At 39.2% G+C, this 18,757-nt stretch overlaps 2 protein-coding genes across 15 annotated transcripts in view; both read left to right on the top strand.

Moving 5' to 3' along the window:
* The window catches only part of DDX52 (DExD-box helicase 52), a 38,480-nt gene extending 30,693 nt beyond the window's left edge, over positions 1–7,787 (top strand). For both annotated transcript variants that reach the window (XM_007516957.3, XM_060203930.1), the window contains exons 11-15: positions 61–211; positions 361–436; positions 3,580–3,651; positions 4,280–4,372; positions 7,319–7,787. In XM_007516957.3, coding sequence (XP_007517019.1) covers positions 61–211; positions 361–436; positions 3,580–3,651; positions 4,280–4,372; positions 7,319–7,373 — 447 coding nt within the window. In that variant the 3' untranslated portion in view covers positions 7,374–7,787. The remainder of the gene's footprint in view (positions 1–60; positions 212–360; positions 437–3,579; positions 3,652–4,279; positions 4,373–7,318) is intronic.
* A 2,476-nt stretch (positions 7,788–10,263) lies between these two features.
* Positions 10,264–18,757, top strand: part of SYNRG (synergin gamma) — a 116,550-nt gene continuing 108,056 nt past the window's right edge. For 6 of the 13 annotated variants that reach the window (XM_060203928.1, XM_060203927.1, XM_060203923.1 and 3 more), the window contains exons 1-2: positions 10,267–10,425; positions 15,811–15,851. In XM_060203928.1, coding sequence (XP_060059911.1) covers positions 10,340–10,425; positions 15,811–15,851 — 127 coding nt within the window. In that variant the 5' untranslated portion in view covers positions 10,267–10,339. Of the gene's footprint in view, positions 10,426–15,810; positions 15,852–18,757 lie in introns of all 13 variants that reach the window. The other 7 variants (XR_009553119.1, XM_060203922.1, XM_060203926.1 and 4 more) reach the window with 4 other exon arrangements.

Here is an 18,757-nt window from a genome sequence, read left to right as displayed (position 1 = left end):
GCTTGTTTTCCATTCCTAGAGTGATACTAAAAAACATTTAACATATGTTCTTTTAACCAGAGAGATAACACAGTCCACAGCTTCAGAGCTGGAAAGATTTGGGTTCTTATTTGTACAGCATTGCTAGCCAGAGGAATTGACTTCAAAGGCGTGAACTTGGTGATCAACTATGATTTTCCAACCAGCTCAGTTGAATATATCCACAGGATAGGTAGGTTTTTTTCTCTGCTCTCCCATTATATCTTCTGTTTCTATTATGTCTTTCAAAAATGATCATTTTCTTTTAAAATGCTATGAAAAATCCAGTGACTTTTATATGATAATCTTTTTTATTTTCTTTGTGGTCTTAATTCCTCTTAGGTCGAACTGGAAGAGCAGGACATAAAGGAAAAGCTATTACATTCTTTACTGAAGATGATAAACCATTATTAAGAAGGTAAATTGGGAAGAATAAGTTGGCAAGATTGCTTTATTATTATATGTACACACAATTATCAGATAAGTACAAAGTGATTATGCTCTAGATTTTGTTATAGTTTTAGTCAACTATAAGAACCTTGAATGATCAAAGGACTTTGCTTTTGCTTTATTAGGATAAAATTTGAAAATATTCATAAAGGAATGTTCTTTTTTTTTTTTTTGCCTCCGGGGTTATTGCTGGGGCTTGGTGTCTACACTATGAATCCACTGCTCCTGGCTGCCATCTTTTTTACTTTTTTTATTATTAATGGATAGTACACAGAGAAATTGAGAAAGGAGGGAGAGAGAAAGGTAGACACCTGCAGACCTGCTTCACTGCTTGTAAAGCAACCCTCCTGCAGGTGGGGATCCGGGGCTCAAACCAGAATCCTTGCACCAGTCCTTGCACTTTGCGCTATGTGCACTTAACCCAGTGCGCTACCACCCACCTCCGGGAATGTTTATTTTTATGCAAGATTTTTTGTTTTTGTTGTTGCCAGAATGTCGTCACTCCAGGTGGACTTTTTTCAAGTACAAAGAGAGAGAGAATGAGGAAAAGATACCACAGCACCAAATATTCCTCCAGTGCAGTGGAGGCTGCGCTTATACTTGGATTGTGTGCATGACATAGTAGGCACACCGTCCAAGTGAGCTATTTTTCTAACCCAAATATCCATTGTGATGTTTCAGACTCACAGAATACTTATAGCTTGGTATTCACTAATGAATAGTATTCACAATGTAATTGTAAGCTTATTATATTAATGCGTGCTTTGAAGTTTCTTCTTTTAATTTTTTTAAAATTTTTTAATCTTTATTTATTAGATAGAGACAGAAATCAAGAGGGAAGGAGGTGATAGAGAGACAGAGAGACACCTGCAGCACTGCTTCACCACTCACAAAGCTTTCCCCCTACAGGTGGGGGCTGGGGGTTTGAACCCGGGTCCTTGCACATTGTAATATGTGCACTCAACCAGGTGCATCACCACCTGGCCCCTAACTCCTGAGTTTCTATTACACAGTCAAAATTAACCCTGACCATGATGCTTCCTTCCTATTGCTTTTAGGGACAGATAAAATTTCATATTTAATTTCAGGAAAAACTATTTTAGTGAATACTTTTGGAATCTTATGTCTTAACCTATGACCATAATTTTTTTTTATTTATTCCCTTTTGTTGCCCTTGTTGTTTTATTGTTGTAATTATTATTGTTGCTGTTATTAATGTCATCGTTGTTGGATAGGATAGAGAGAAATGGAGAGAGGAGGGGAAGACAGAGGGAGAGAAAGTAGACACCTGCAGACCTGTTTCGCCACCTGTGAAGCGACTCCCTTCAGGTGTGGAGCCGGGGGCTCAAACTAGGATTCTTAAGCTGGTCCTTGCACTTGGCGCCACATGCGCTTAACCCACTGAACTACCACCCGACTCCCGTCACCATAAATTTTAACAGTATTTTATTTATTTTGGGTAGAGACAAACTGAAAGAAGGAGTAGATGGGGAGAGACAGACACCTGCAGCACTGTTTCACCACTCATGAAGCTTCCCCCCTGCAGGAGGGGACCAGGAGCTTGAACCTGGGTCCTTGCTCATGGTGTTAAGTGTACTCAATTGGGCACACTACCACCCAACCTCCCATCATAATAGATTTTTATATAGAAGCTGAGTTCCCAATATGGGATGATCTCACTCTCAGGCAGAAATTGAAAAACAAGATCAGAAGAGAAAACACAAGTAGAACCTGAACTGGAATTGCACCAAAGTAAAAGACTCTGGAGTGGGTGTGTGAGGAGAATACAGATCCAAGAAGGATGACAGAGGACCTAGTGGGGGTTGTATTGTTATATGGAAAACTGGGGAATGTTATGCATGTACAAACTATTGTATTTACTGTTGAATGTAAAACATTAATTCCCCAATAAAGAAATTAAAAAAAAAAAAGCTGAGTTCCCTGCATCTTGGCTGTTTACATTTATTTTAGGCTGATGATAATTGATAGTAAGTACTTCATAGCTTGAGTAGACTTCCACATATGCATGTTTGTGAGAATATATATATCCTATATTCACCCAGAGTCTCTTCAGCTCCAAACATGGGAATCTAATGACTCCATATCAGAATGACCATGCATCTCATTTTTCCATCTAGGAAATGGGGGTATGATATTATTTACTACAAATGGTTGTTGTAAGGATTGAATCTAAGTTATAATGCACGAAAAGATCAAGATAATACCAAGCACTATATAATATAATCTATAATATTGAATCTGTTTCAGTTAATGTCGAATCTAAGGCAAGGAGGAGGCTGGGCAGTGGTGCATCAGGTTAAGCGCACATGGTACGAAGCCCAAGGACTGGCACTAGGATCCTGGTTCGAGCCCCCAGCTCCCTAACTGCAGGGGAGTCGCTTCACAAGTGGTGGAGCAGGTCTGCAGGTGTCTTTCTCTCCCCCTGTATCTTCCCCTCCTCTCTAAATTTCTCTCTGCCCTATCCAACAACAACAAATGGAGAAAAATGGCTGCTAGGAGCAGTAGATTGATAGTCCTCCTCTGCCATCATGGCCCAGAACCTGAACCTCCCCCCAACCCCAGAATTTTTTACTTTGTTGCAGTACACCAACTGTAGTAGTCCAAGTTCTGCTTTGTGTTTTCCAGTCAAGCTTATTTTAGCAATTTTCTCAGTAATATTTTAAAACTTTACTGAATTCTTATTCATACAGTTTTTTTGTTTGCCCCCAGGGTCATCAATGGTTATCCTAGTGCCTGCACTAGGAATCCACTGCTCCTGGAGGCCATTTTTTTTTCCATTTTGCTGTTATTGTCGTTAATGTATTTTGTTGTTGCTGTTGTTGTATAGGTCAGAGAGGGGAAGACAAAGATAGACACCTGCAGACCTGCTTCCCCACCGGTGAAGCAGCCCTGCCTGCATGTGGGGAACAGGGGCTCAAACTGGGATCCTTACACAGGTCCTTGCACTTTGCACAATCTGCGTTTAACCCAGTGTGCTACCATCTGGCCCTCTCTTGTTGGTTTAGTTTTAATTCCTTGTATTGTGCATACCACTTAAATACATAAATACCAGACAAAATACAAATTTATGTTTATGGGTATCTTTTTCAGTGTTGCAAATGTTATACAGCAAGCCGGATGTCCTGTACCAGAATACATAAAAGGATTCCAAAAACTACTAAGGTACAGTCTTAAATTTACTTACACCTCCTTTTTACAGAAGCATTCTTACTTTCACACATTATAGTTCTACTGCTACTTCTAGAACATCTTAAACATTTTTCTTTAAAATGTGTATATTCTTTCTTTACCATTTTTTATCCTTGAAGTTTTAAATATTCATATTTAACTCTGCACTGTAAGTGAAATCTGCTGTGAAATCTGCTTAGAATGTGTTCTAGTTAATAAGTCTAATGAAAGCAAGGTGAAATAGCACACTTGCATAATGTGCTGCTTTGCTATGTGTGCAACCTACGTTTGAGCCCAGCCTGCACTGCACAGAAGGAAGCTTCAGTGCTATGGTCTTTTTCATTTTCTCTCTCTTCTTTCTCTATCTCTATTTTAAAAAATCAGCACTAGTCAGAACAACAAGAAAGCAGTTAATTACCCAATCAGACACTAATACATGCTGGCATAGTTTATAAGATTGACACAGGATATTTTAATCATAGTTCTATTAATTTTGCATAGCTAGGCTTTTATACATGTGCATTTCACCACTCTGCTTTTTTCATTCAGATAAATGTTATTTTAAAGAAATAATAACTAAAGTGACACCTGATTTTTTTTCCCTTTATTTTGTAACTTTTAGCAAACAAAAGAAAAAGATGATTAAGAAGCCACTGGAAAGAGAGAGCATTAGTACAACACCAAAATATTTCTTAGAAAAAGCTAAGGATAAACGGTAAGACTGTGATGAGAAGAGTTACTGCTTGCCTGGTCTGGGAGGTGGCACAGTAGATAAAGCATGGGACTCTCAAGCATGAGGTCCCAAGTTCAATCCCCAGCAGCACATGTACCAGAGTGATGTCTGGTTCTTTCTCTCCTATATTTCTCATTAATAAATAAGTAAAATCTTAAAAAAAAAAAAAAAAGCTACTGCTTGACTGTTGCATAGATGTAGTATGTATTACTCAAGTTTCTTAGGATACATTTTTAGAATTAGAATTGATAGACCTGTACTCCATTATATAAAAAAACAATAAAAATAGTTATCATAGGTTGGCTATGATTTGAAAACTTTGATGATTCAATCTTGGAGTTATTCTGTATATAATAAGCTATCGTTGGAAATAGAATATTAATTCATTGTGAGTCAGAATTGCATTGCCCACCATTTCCTTAGTTTGTATCAGGACATACCACTAAAGCCACTACTAACTTAAGACTACTGACTTACACTTCTTGAATGAAGCTTCATATTCTGGGCAGGACTTCAATGTGATCTTAGACTTAGATTGATGTACATTGTAGTAACCTTTAAAAAGTATCATTTGGGTACACTTGTGGTCATTTAGTGAGTTTTATGTGAATTTTAAAGCTGTGAGACAGTGGAGCACCTAGTAAAGTGCACGTTACCACGTACACGGACCTGGATTTAAGCCCTTGGTTCCCACCTGCAAGGGGTGGGCAGGGAAGTGTCATGAACCGTCAAGCAATGCTTCAGGTGTCTTTCTTTCTATCACCATATTCCCTCTCAATTTCTATCTCTATTTAAAAAAAGACAAAAAATGGGACCAGGGTTCAAGTCTATGCTTCCCACCTATAGGTGGGGAAGCTTCACGAGTGGTGAAGCAGTCCTGGAAGTGTCTCTTTTTCTCTCTGTCCCTCTATACTACCTCTTTCTTTTAATTTCTCTCTACAAAAAAAAAAAAGAGGAGGAAGAGGAAGGGGGAGAGGAGGAGGAGGAGGAGGAGGAGGAGAAAAGAATGACCACCAGAAGCAATGGACTTATCCATTGTGCAGACACCCAGCCCCAGGGATAACCCTGGTGGCAATAATAATAAATAATTTTAAAAGTCAATCGGACCATAACATGGTTGCTATGTTGAATAAGAAGCATCAATGTTTTAAATAGTTATACTTTAAATGTTAATTTTTTAATAATATTTATACTTCTGAGGTTACTAAAACTGAAAGCTATACTGACTGTGGGACATTTGATTATAAATCATCTTTCAGCCTTCTAGTTAAGCTGTTTGTCTCTGTTATTTTTCTCCCCACATATAAAAAACATACTTTTGGGGTAGGGGTAGATAGCATAATGGCTATGCAAAGAGACTGAGGCTATAAAATCCCAGGATCCCCCGCATCACCATAAACCAGAGCTGAGCAGTGCTCTGGTAAAAAATAAAATTAAAAAACACACATTTTTTTTAAAGGTTTTTTTTGTTTGTTATCTTTATTTGACAGAGACAGTCAGACTTTTAGAGGGACGGGAGAGACAGAGGGAGAGAGAGAAAAAAAAAAAACTATAGCCCTGCTACACCACTCGCAAGGCTTTTCCCCCTGCAGGTGGGGACGGGGGCTTGAACCCAGTCCTTGTGCACTGTGATGTGTGCGCTCAACCAGGTACGCCACCACCCGGCTCCAAAACCATACTTTTTTTTTTTTTTTTTTAAGATTTTATTTATTTATCAATGAGAAATATAGGAGGAGAGAGAAAGAACCAGACATCACTCTAGTACATGTGCTGCTGGGGATTGAACTCAGGACCTCATGCTTGAGAGTCTAATGCTTTATCCATTGCACCACCTTCCGGACCACGAAAACCATACTTGTTAATAAAAAATTTAATCTGGTTCTGGCTTACCTCTCCATTATAGATGTTCCTTTGATGGTCCTATTTTATAGCCTCTTCTCATACCTCTCGTCTGATAACTTCCATGCTACTTTCAGCCCCAGCTTCTCAGCTAAACTATCAATCTGAATTTTGTTACTTCAGGGACTACAAACTCAACCAAGTTTATTAGAGGGAAAACTTGGATTAGGAGCTAGAAAAACTGGTTGTGATATTAGGTTGTTGGAAAAGCCATGACACATTTTTTTCATAGAAAAACATGTCATGACTTTTCTGACAATCCAGTATATCACCTGTTCTGTATGAGCATAGACAAGTCACTCCACGTCACTTTTCCCCTATGCATTTTGGAAATCATTCTGCTACTCAGGATTCATCATGACTTAGTATACATCTAAGAATTTTTTTTTTTTTTAAATACCAGAGCACTGCTCAGCTCTGCTTTATGGTGGTGCAGGGGATTGAACCTAGGACTTTGGAGCCTTAGGCATGACAATCTCTTTGAATAACCATTATACAATCTACCCCACACAGAACTATTTCTATACTATAGTGTTCAAACATTTGTCTTCTCAAAATTTTACTTTCGATATTAACAGTTGATGGCATTCAGCATTCAAACTCTAAAACTGTCAGGGTTTATAGTTAACCCTTAAACTATTATTATATTATTTATTACTAGTGGTGATCAGCAAATCAGTCACTCTGCTTCATTTTCCTCATCTATAAAATGAGAATAATATGAATAGAATTTTCATAAGTTAGGAAGTTATATATAAGGGGGGAGACAGACAGACAATATCTAACTATATGGACAGTTATTAGGTCAAGTTCAAAACTGTCTTTCATACCATGCCATGGTATAGTTTATTGTGATGCTTCTTCACATAGATAATAGTTTTCTAAAGAGTGGAGATCCTGTCAGTGCATATTTGTATTCTTAATACTATATGTATATTGATTATGTGATAGATTTCAGTAAATATTAAATTGTGGTATTTTAAAGTAATATATCTAGAATTTCTGATTTAGCTCTCCTTAACTTCACAGGAAGAAGGCCACTGATAAGAACAAGAAGAAAGTAGCTCTTCCAGACAAAAGCTAAAAATAAGGCTTCTCAAAAGACTATGAAGTACAGTTGTTTGATTCTGGCATAAATGTTGTTTTCTTTGTAATTCTTCAATGGTCTTACAGTCTGATATTTGAAATATACAACAAGAACATGGGACTACTAAATAAGATTGTAAATCATCAGTATTTCACATCAAATTTTGATTTGTGGGTGCTTTTCCATGTTTATATATTGGGAATAACGTTCATTGATATTTTCAGTGGTTTGTGTCTAGAGAAATACTTCTTATAGAAGAACAAAACCTTGTGCTAAAAAATAACACCCAGATGTGGTGAATTATTAATAAGGTTTTTCTCTTCAAGTGTAAGGGAAAGAGTGATACAAGCTATTTGTTGATGGTCGTTTGTGGGATGTGCCACAATAAAGACTGGTTATTCAGTTCTGTAACTTTTTTGTTTGTTTTGTTGTTACCAGAATGCTGTTCAACTCTAGCTTATGATGGTGCTGCAGACTGAACCTGCACCATTGTAGCCTAGCCCTCCAACATGAAAGTTGTTTACATAACCATTATGCTATTTTCCTAGCCCACCTAGAATTTTAATTTATTTGGTTTATTAAGCCCTTATATCTCACTGATAAGATGGCTTATACTTTACTTTCCATAATGTTGCAACTCCAAGATTATGTTGGCTTCTCCTTAATTAATTTTCCATCCATCATTTAAGCATACTCTTTCCTGTCTCTTTCCATTCAAGATAACTACTTGAAAAACTGATAAATACTTTATGCTGGTAAGGAAGAGTGTTCCTGTTACCTGATATATCTCTGGCTTCATTCTTTTACCTCTTATCTTCCGTGAGACTAAATGACCCTCTGTTCATTTAGTAGGCAGGGTCTTTACCAAAATACAGGGTTATAAGTGATGATAGTACACTGTAAACTATCAAGTAGATTTTTTTTTTCCTAATTGCTACTTATGGGATAAAAATACCACAGACATGTAAAGTTCTTAGAATTACACTTGATATAAATGATAGTTACCAAAAAAAATGATAGTTACCAATATTACTACAACATTTTTCTCAGCAACATTTAAATTCAGCTAATTTCCTTTAGTCTCTTTTATTCTAAAGTCAGGGCAGGTATGTAGATTTTACCAGTGCACTGCTCAGTTCTGGCTTATGGTAGTGTAGAATATTAAACCTTGGACTTTTCCCACCTGAGTATTTTAGATAGGACCAAAATTGTTCATCCTGCTAATTTATGTAACTTGAACCTGTTATTACAAAATGCAGAAAATACAAGCATGTGATTTTGTTGTTTCAAACAGATCCATGACTCATATATTCTGTAGGTACTTGAACTGGTGCCCCCCCCCCCCCCGGCCCCAGCCAACCCCCAGCTATTTGCCAGCTCTGTGACTTTTAAGTTCTTGAATTTCTCAGATCTTGTGCCTTTTTTCATTTATGAAGTTGGGGTATCTGTATGTCAAGACTAGTAGCTAACACCTGACTTAACAATGTAAATTCACAATCTTATGTATTTGGTTAGGCTGACATACTAAATTGAGTATCCACTGTGCCAACTCCCAGACTGCTGCCACACACATTTGAAGGTTCATTTAAAGGAGTTAAACTAATAGACATTTTTAAAAGCAGTTTGGGAAGGTTAATTAATGGTAGAGTGTAGGATTTGCATGTTTGATATCCCCAAATTCATTCCTTGGCAAATACACATGCCCAAGAGGTGCTCTGGCCTCTCAGTAAGTGGATGTTTCTTTTTCCTTCTTTCTTATACACAATGATTGGATTGCTGTATATAGTGATGTGAACAAGGACTTTGGAGTTAGGCCACCATGAGTTTGAATCCTGACCTTGATGTTTTGCATGACTTGAACAAACTGCATTAACTTCTTTTAGCTGTGGAGTTCCTCATTTGTAAATGTCAGTACCACCTGTGAGGGACACTGAGTATTTGAAAAAAATAGTGTAGTTCTTCCTGACCAGTGATTTGTGCCCAATAAAAAGTAATTTATTACAAATTGTTTACGTAGAGTCCTGAGGCAAGTGAAAGTCCGCCATGTGCTAATAAGCAGACTACTTAGCAGCTTGGAAACATTTACATCTACTACTTGAAGTCTTGGGAAAGTTTATATTCGATTTCTATATTTTACTTACAGTTTAATTAGGAAAGTCGGGCAAAGGGTAAATAGCATAACGGTTATGCAAACAGACAGTCATGCCTGAGGCTCTAAAGTCCCACGTTCAGTCCCCCACACCATGATAACCCAGAGCTGAACAGTTCTGGTTAAAAAAATAATCAGGAAAGTCACAGTCCAGGTAGCTTCTAAGTCATTGTGAACTTTCCCAAATACATTTCCCCTCCCCCCTCTTTTAAGCTTCTGTGAGCATGGGGAAATGAGTTGAATGGCACAATGGAAGAACCAAATAGTGTGAAAATTTTATAAATAAATTGGCTTTTCGGGAAGGGGGTAAATAGCATAATGGTTATGCAAAAAGACCCTCGTGCCTTAGCTTCCAAAGTCCCAGGTTCAATCCCCCGCACCACCATAAACCAGAGCTGAGCAGTGCTCCAGTACAATAAATAAACTGGGTTTTCTGAGGGTAGGGTTGGCTTACTAGACTGACAAATACCTTTAACCAAGAGTCGGTACTAAAAGGAAGCTGCAGAGTTCAATGCCAGCTGATGGTATGAAAGGAACCCAGCATCCATCCTATTCATTCTCGTGCAGAAAGTAACAGCAAAATAGCGCCCACGTCTTGGGGCCCAAAACCAGTCACTGAACAAACTTCGCATCTGCAGAGCACCTGGCACAAGTAGAGTGCGTGACCGGTGTCTCCCCCACCCTGCGCGGCGTCACGTGGGCGCGTAGCCCCGCCCCTCCGGCGGCGAGGTGGGGCCTGGCGTTTGCCCCGGAAGTGGCTGTCTTCAGCTGACAGCTGCTTGCAAGGTGGCGGCGGCGGCAGGCCCCCAGCAAGATGGCGTTGCGGCCGGGAACCGGAGCTGCCGGCGGCGGGGCTGCAGGAGCTGCTGGCACGGGAGCCGCTGGCACCGGGGGAAGCAGGTGGGTATGAATTGCTGAGCTTGCGCCTACATGCCCGCTCGATCCGGCTGACGCAGAAAGTCTCCGGCGGCGGTGAGGGTGTTGGCGGTTATGGCGGTTTTTACCCATTGAAACCCCCTTTCTCTTTGAACGGAGCTGCGGGGTCGTCCTCCTGGGGCCTAGGTCGGGGGGGGGGGGTGGCGGCGGGTGAGCCCGGGCGTCCGACTCCGGGGTTCAAGGCTCCGAGGCTCTGCCTGCCCGGCCGAGCTGCGAGCTCACTCGCGCCTCGGGGCGGGGGAGCAGCGCCGAGTGAGGGTCCCCGGCGGGAGCAGCGGAGGAGGCACCCCGACACCTAGCTTCTTGCCCTGGCCGCCTCTGAGATGACCAGCGACTGACCTCTTCCCAGGGTACACCGGTCAAAACCAGGGATATCGTGCCGAGAACTAAAAAAAAAAAATAAAAAATTGGTCACAAAGCAGAAACGACTGTTTCCAAGATAGCCGTATGTTGTGGTAATTGTCTTTGACTTTGTTTCTGTAACAGATGAAAAACGGCAGAAAAATCATGACGTAAGGTTCTCATACACTTATCTCTAAAGATGTATCTCCTTATCAAAAAGCAGCAAAAGCAAAACAAACAAAATGCACTACTAGCGGTTATGCAGCTATTAGAACAAAGCTCACAGACTTTTTACTTAACCGTTCGGTCTTATTTCGGCTGGTAGCTGCTCATGGTTTTCTTCCCCAGAACAGTAAGGGAAACGGGACCGGGTCCGTTGCAGCTCGACAAACTCAGCATTAAAAGAAAGATCTTATTCCGGGAAGTGTTCGCCTTTCCCTTTCTATAATGTCCTAGTCTGGTTTTTCTTCTGTGAGCAATTACATACTGTATACTCGTCTGGAGATAAAATTAGCTTTTGAGTATCCTTAATTTTTTTTTTTTTGGAGAAGCAAAGTGTTAGTTTTGATATACAATGTTTTCATTTTGGAGCCATTTGCAGAGATGTAGTGTTTAAAAGTTATGGCCTCCTTCAGGTACTTACAAATGTGCTAGGAAGAAAGAGCAGTCCTGATCATTAACCACCTGTATGCAGCTCTATTTTTCATTTCCTCTATGTATCTTTGACTTTAGATTTGGTTTAGAGTTTCCACTGTTTCTTTAGACTTTTTTCATGAATACTCGACGCAAGTTTGTTTCTGTCTTGAGATGAAAAATAGATGATCTATTTTGTATGTGTATGTGATGATGGCTTAAAATGTTCTTTTTAAAAAATTTTAAATGTGGGAGTTGGTTGGTAGCGCAGCGGGTTTAAGCGCAGGTGGCGCCAAGCAAGGGCAACAAAAGGGAAAATAAATAAAAAGAAAACAAAAGAAATTAATTTTTTAAAAAGTATTTATTACTGGACAGCGACAGAAATGGGGGGGGTGCGATAGAGACGGGGAGAGAGACACCTACAGCCCTGCTTCAGCACTCGTGAAGCTTTCCGCCTGCAGGTGGGGACCAGGGGCTTGAACCTGCGTCCTTGTGCACTGTAATGTGAGCGTTTAACCAGGTGTGCCACCACCTGGCCAAAAAAAGTTCTTGAGTGGCATTAATTTGATAAAGTATTTGATTAATCATGATACTAAATCCTGGGAAAATAAACCTTAGAATTTGCTATTCTATGCTGAGATTTAAATTTGCTTAGCTTTTTGACTAGGAAGAACCTCAAATACAGAAAATTCAGTGGATCTTCCCTCCTAGTTTACTGATCTTTAACATCACTGATTCATGAACATGAGATAAATATGGCTTGAATTGTGATAGTAGAATGTTTGGTTTTCAAAATCTTTTCCTCTAATTGTAGCAATACCTGCATTCTAAAACTCTAGAGAATATATGAGAGAGAAAAGTGATTTAAATGACCCTTGCCTTCAAAAATGTGTGCTAACTTTGTTATGTGATAGAAACTCTGAGGTTGAGATTCTACTGCATGATCAATAAAATATATATATATATATATATATGGGTTTGGGACAGGGATATAGCACATGGTTATAGAAATTTAACCTTAGTGCCTGAGGCTCTTAAGATCCCAGTCCCCTGTGAGCATAAGCCAGAGTTGAATAGTCCTCTGATAAAAAAGAAAGAGAAAAGAAAAGGATATTGTAGTTTTTAGAGAGGAGTAATAAATAAAGTCTGAAGTTATATTATAAGGTTATACTTTAGGGAAAAAGAGAACCAAGAAATTTCTCAGCTTTTATGAAGGAAAAATCAATGAATTATAGCCTACCACATTTCTCAGATACTTGCCTTTGTTCTAAGAGATTAACCAAAAAGCCATATTTTCAAGCATTCTTAATACTAGCCTACATTTAACCAGTATCTTGAGTGGGCTACTTTAGACTAATGATAGATTTGCATAAGAGACAAAATTTGCTCAAGAATAAGTATTTGTTAATTATGGCAGAAAATAAAAAGATTTTCATCATTCTGTAGCTTTCAGGAATATTACAATTTGTGAGCTGTGTGTATTTGTTCTTACTCTTATTAAAAACATAGGGGGTTCGGCGGTAGCGTGGGTTAAGCGCACGTGGCGCAAAGCGCAAGGACCGGCATAAGGATCCCCGTTCGAGCCCCGGGCTCCAGACCTCCAGGGGAGTCGCTTGCAGGCGGTGAAGCAGGTCTGCAGGTGTCTGTCTTTCCTCCTCTCTGTCTTCCCCTCCTCTCTCCATTTCTCTCTGTCCTATCCAACAACGACATCAATGACAGCGATAATAATAACTACACCGATAAAGCAACGAGAGCAACAAAAGGGGAAAAAATGGCCTCCAGGAGCAGTGGATTCGTGGGGCACCGAACCCAGCAATAACCCTGGAGGCAAAGAAAAAAAAGTCCTTTTCTATTCATCTTTCTCTGCTTCCAGTACATTCTAGCACAAACAATGTAGATATTTGTAGAATCAGGCTATTTTGATGGTAAAGAAGTATTTCAGCTTGGCCTTGTTAGGAGGAAGCCATTAAGAGCCCACTGAGTGGGACAGCCTGGTGAACAACTAGGGAGCAGCGGGCAGGCCAGGTGAGCTGTGACTCTGAGTGTGAGATAGTTGTGTGAACTAAAACTGAAATGGAAAATCGGGCTAAAGTTGGATAATATAAATTAAGGAAATTCAGTTTAATTCAGAGGAATTAGTACATAGCTTTAATTCCACCAATGGCATTACCCCATGGTCCTTGAGCAAGATGTACTTCACCTGTGTTCTATGAGCTGTTTTAGAAGTCATAGTCTGCAGGTGGACAGATTCGTTATCTTGGAGTCCAAGGCAAGCCAAGTGAATGCTGATCGAAGTAGCAAAATGTAACCAAGGAAGGATGAAAAAGATAGATGGGCATGTGATAAGTAAAACTCTCAGTTCTGCTTTCACACTAGCACATAAGTAATAGTGGTTTTACCTTTGAAATCAAATTGTTGCTCATCTCGTTGTCTGATTTTTTTTTTTTTTTGCTAGACATTTTCCTGTCTTAGCATCTTGGTTGCCTATCTGTCCACTTGTTAAGCTTGTGGATGTTGATGTTAATTGCCTAAAATTGCAGAGAATTATACATAGGTTACTGAGTAATTTGAGTCGGAAAATAATCACTGAAGTTAAACTGTCAGTAGTGCTCTTAATTTAGTTCTATTTTTGAAGTAACTTTTATTAATCTATTCTCTATTTGGTTGTCTTAAATGGGACCTTGGCAGACTTGTGGTTCTGTGTCCATTTTCACAAGGGGGAAGCCAGCCAGGGAGGTAAGGGGAATATTGTATAGCACTTTATAGTTAGTTACCTTATGACAAAACTGGCAAACAGAAAATATTACTCAAGTTTCCAGCTTTTACTTAGCCATTAAGCCATATTGGTAATTATGGTCTTGAAGACTGATTTTGAAAAGTCTCTCCCATTTGATGACTTAAATTCATTGAAAATGTGTTTATAAATCTATGTGATTTAAAAAAAAAAAGTATTAGCAATTTTTTGTTTGTATTTAAATATTTTATTCAGTTACCATTACTTTGCTAATATATCTTGCATGCAATTTGGAAAGTTTGTTCACTATTTAGGCTTCTTTTTGGGTGAAGCTTGTTTATTAGCAGTCACATTTTAATGGTCCAGATAAAGGTGCAGCTAAAACTTTACATGTCACTGTACAAAACTTTCAGAAAATATTTTATTTCATTTTAATGAGAGAGAGATACCCGAGCAATGCTCAGTTCTGGCTCATGGTGGTGCCAGGGATTGAACCTGGGACTTTGGAGTCTCAGATATGAAAGGCTTTGTGCATAACCATTATACTATCTCCTAGTCCCATGAGTAATTTTTTAAATTTTCTTTAATTATGTATTGGATAGAGATAGCCAGAAATAGAGATGGAAGGGGAGATAGGAAGAGAGACAGAGACATCTGCAGCACCACTTCACCACTTGCAAAGCTTTCCATCTGCAGGTGAGGACCAGGAACTCACCTGGGTCCTTGCACATTGTAACACAGGCACTCAACCAAGTGGACCACCACTCAGACCCAGAAGTATGTTTTTTTTTTTTGTGAACACAATATTTTGATTTGAGATAACGAAAACACTCTAGATTTTGGAAGTGATGATACTTGTACAACATTGTGAAGATAATGCTATTAAGCTATATTCTTTAAAGTGGCAGAGTTTTATATACATTTTACTGCATTAGAAAAATCTCTCACAGCTCAAAATATTAAAAAATAAAACATTTTAAGTTAAACATTTTAACAACTTTATTAATCTGTTTCCTTTTCTCTTAAAAAAAAAAAAAAAAGATTTGCTTAGGATAGAGAGACCCAGCACATCATTCTGGTACATGTGATTCTGGGATCGATCTCCAAACCTCATGCTAGCCCATATGCCACCTCCAGGGTCAATCTGTTTACTTTTCTAATCATATATTCACAGTCACCACTGGTGGGTTCACCACTCCAAGCCAACTTTTTGAGATAGAGAAACACCACAGGGGGCCAAACTGTAGTGGACCAGGTTAAGCACATATCACAGTGCACATGGATATAGGTAGGTTCAAGCCCCTGGTTCCCACCTGCAGGGGGAAAGCTTCACAAGTGGTGAAGCAGGGCTGAAAGTATCTCTGTTTCCCTCTGTCTACCCCTTCCCTCTCAATTTCTGACTATCTGTATCCAATAAAGATAATAATAAAAAAGTTTCTTTAAAATTTGCCCTAAATTAACATGTTGACTGTCATGCATCCTGTAGATATTCAATATATTGATATCGGGTACTTCAGAATTGTACTGCAGAACAAAGACCAGGGCTTTGTCTACAGTTCTTTAAGATAAAGCAAATGACATTTGTTATCTGAAATATTTGTGTTTCTGAAGATCCCAATGTATGTCTGTTCTGTTTTCAGCTTCATGTTTCCTGTTGCAAGTGGAATAAGACCCCCTCAAGGTATGTGAAAACTTAAGTTTTGAACATTAGTTTTTTTTTTCTCTCTCTCTCTCTCTCTTTTTTTTTTTTTTTTTAACCAGAGCACTGTTCAGGTCTGGCTTATGGTGGCAGGGGGATTGAACCTGGGACTTTGGAGCCTCAGGCATGAGAGTCTCTTTGCTATCTACCCTCTGCCCTGAACATTAATTTTTCTCTTATGGTTTGAAACTTGGAGACTTAATGGGTAAACATAAGTGATATTTTTTAGAGTTAAATTTTTCCTATAGGCTTGAACCTGTGCAGTTATCCTTTAAATTTCTCAGTGTGTGTAAATTAGGAATTAGTAAGGATCACCCCTCTTATTATGTTGACAGATGTTACTTAACCTCATAAAGGACTCTCTGTATAAGAATATTAAAGAACAAATGACAAAAATGAAATGAACTGTAGTAATCTGATTGGCATCTTTCTCTTTGGATCTGATAAATTAATAGTGTCACAGTTCAGATGTCATCTCTGCCTTGCAGTTATCAATATCCCCAGCTCCCAGCTTGCTGACAAAACATGGATGATAACTGAGTGAATAAATGAACTTTTTTAGTTATCTTATGCTACCGGGGTATCTCTCTGAATTTGGTCTTAATAATCACATACAGAAAACAGATAATCTATTCTGACTTAGTTTAAACTAATAAGTCTCAGTTTTATTTAAGGATTTTCTCCACTATGTATTTCCCTTCTCTCTCTTGGTTTCATAGAGGAGTTCACCAATATCAATTTCTTTTTAAAAAAAAAAAAGATTTTATTTATTGATTGATGAAAAAGATAGGAGGAGGAGGAGAGAGAGAAAGAACCAGACATCGCTCTGGTACATGTGCTGCCAGGGCTTGAACTCAGGACCTCACACTTGAGAGTCTAGCATTTTATCCATTGTGCCACCTCCTGGACCACCAATATCAATTTCTAACTTTGTCGTTAAGGAAATAGTAATGCAGGGATATAGCCTTGCCACTGGCTGTAACATAGAAGAAGGAATATCTCTTTTTTTTTTTTTTTTTGATTCCAGGGTTATCACTGGGGCTTGGTGCCTGCACTGTGAATCCATTGCTCCTGGCAGCCATTTTTATTGGATAGGGAAGAGAGAAATTTAGAGAGGAGGGGGAAGATAGAGGGGGCAGAGAAGGTTAGACACCCAAAAACCTGCTTTACCACTTGTGAAGCAACCCCACACACACAGGTGAGGAGCTGGGGGGTTCAACCCAGTTTCCTTACCCCAGTCTTGTGCTTCCCACCATGTGTGCACTTAACCCAGTGCACTACTGCCTAGCCCCCCTCTCTTGCTGTTTCTATTAACTCCCCCTACTGACATATGACCACGCCCCTGCTCCCTCCCCTACCCACACACACCAAGCTGCCTCTGAAAGTTTTCCCTTTTCACAAAGCTGCTGCTGATGGGATATGGTAGTCTCCTAGGTCATCATTAGAGATGAAAGAGCAACAGCTCAGTATCCGATGGTCAGTGGCTCATACTGATGACTTTGTCCCAATTTATAATCGGTGGAGGTTTCATTTCAGGTAAATTTTTCCATGGGTCAGTTGTATTCTTTTCATTGTGCTTACATTTATGCATTATTTAGGCTATCTGTAATTAGATGTGTCCCAGATTTAGATCAAATGGTTTGAGATCTTTTATTCTTTAGAAAGGCCTTACAGAGTTACATGCTCATTATTGTGCCTTGTTATTTTGCATTTTAGTGAAATTTCAAGTGAGAAATCTATATATGAAACTAAGACACAACAGCAGCAAAAAAAAAAAAGTGGCCTAATACTTTGGAATTTTTTTTTTAATTTTTAAAATATTTTTTTTATTTATTTTCCCTTCTATTGCCCTTGTTGTTGTTATTGTTGTTGTTATTGATGTCATTGTTGGATAGGACAGAGAGAAATGGAGAGAGGAGGGGAAGACGGGGAAAGAAAGATAGACACCTGCAGACCTGCTTCACCGCCTGTGAAGTGACTCCCCTGCAGGTGGGGAGCCAGGGGCTTTGTCCTATCTAACAACAACAACATCAATAACAACCATAACTGCAACAATAAAACAACAAAGGCAACAAAGGGAGTAAATAAATATATATTTTTTAAAGTTTGGAATATAATGATACTTTCATGATAGCTGCCTTACCATTATATTCTATACTTTTCATATCGATGTCTGTTTATAGTGAATGTTAACTATTCATGCAAGGAAACTATGGCAATCTTTTCAAACGTATTAGGTATTAAGCAACTTTGTACGTGAGAAACTGAGACCTTGGTTAACATTTTTTGTTTCACACTGTGTCAAGGTTAGGAATCTAGGAGTCCTTCAAGTGGGCGGTTTGGGCTAAGGGCCACAAAGATTTTGTTAAATGTGTCATCCAGGGCTGCAGTCATCTGAAGGTTTGATGGAGCTAGATGATCTGTTTCCAAGATAGTTCATTCACATAGGTGGCAAATGTTTTGCCTTTTGGCAAAAGACTGTATTTTAGTTCCCTGCCCTATGTAATCATCATGGAACTGCTTGTGTAGCCATTTAAAGCAAGTGACCCAAGAAAGTGAGGAGGAAGCTACAGAGGCTCTTAAGTAACTTGGGGGATGGGGGGTGATAGTGCAGCGGGTTAAGCATACATAGCGCAAAGCACACGGACCGGTGTAAGGATCCCAGTTCAAGCCGCAGGTCGCCTCTCCAGTGGTGAAGTAGGTCAGCAGGTATCTGTCTTTCTCTACCCCTCTCTGTCTTCCCTTCCTCCCTCGATTTCTCTCTGTCCTATCCAACAGTAGCCTCCAGGAGCAGTGGATTTGTGAGCAATAATCCTGGAGGCAAAAAAAAAAAAAGTAACTCTAGAAATTACACTGTTGTTTCTGTCTTACCCTATTGGTTATATGTA

This window comes from Erinaceus europaeus, chromosome 12 (genome assembly GCF_950295315.1).
Source record: "Erinaceus europaeus chromosome 12, mEriEur2.1, whole genome shotgun sequence".
NCBI lineage: Eukaryota > Metazoa > Chordata > Mammalia > Eulipotyphla > Erinaceidae > Erinaceus > Erinaceus europaeus.
The sequence above is the reverse complement of the archived record's forward strand: the minus strand, read 5'-3'. Positions and strand labels throughout refer to the sequence as shown.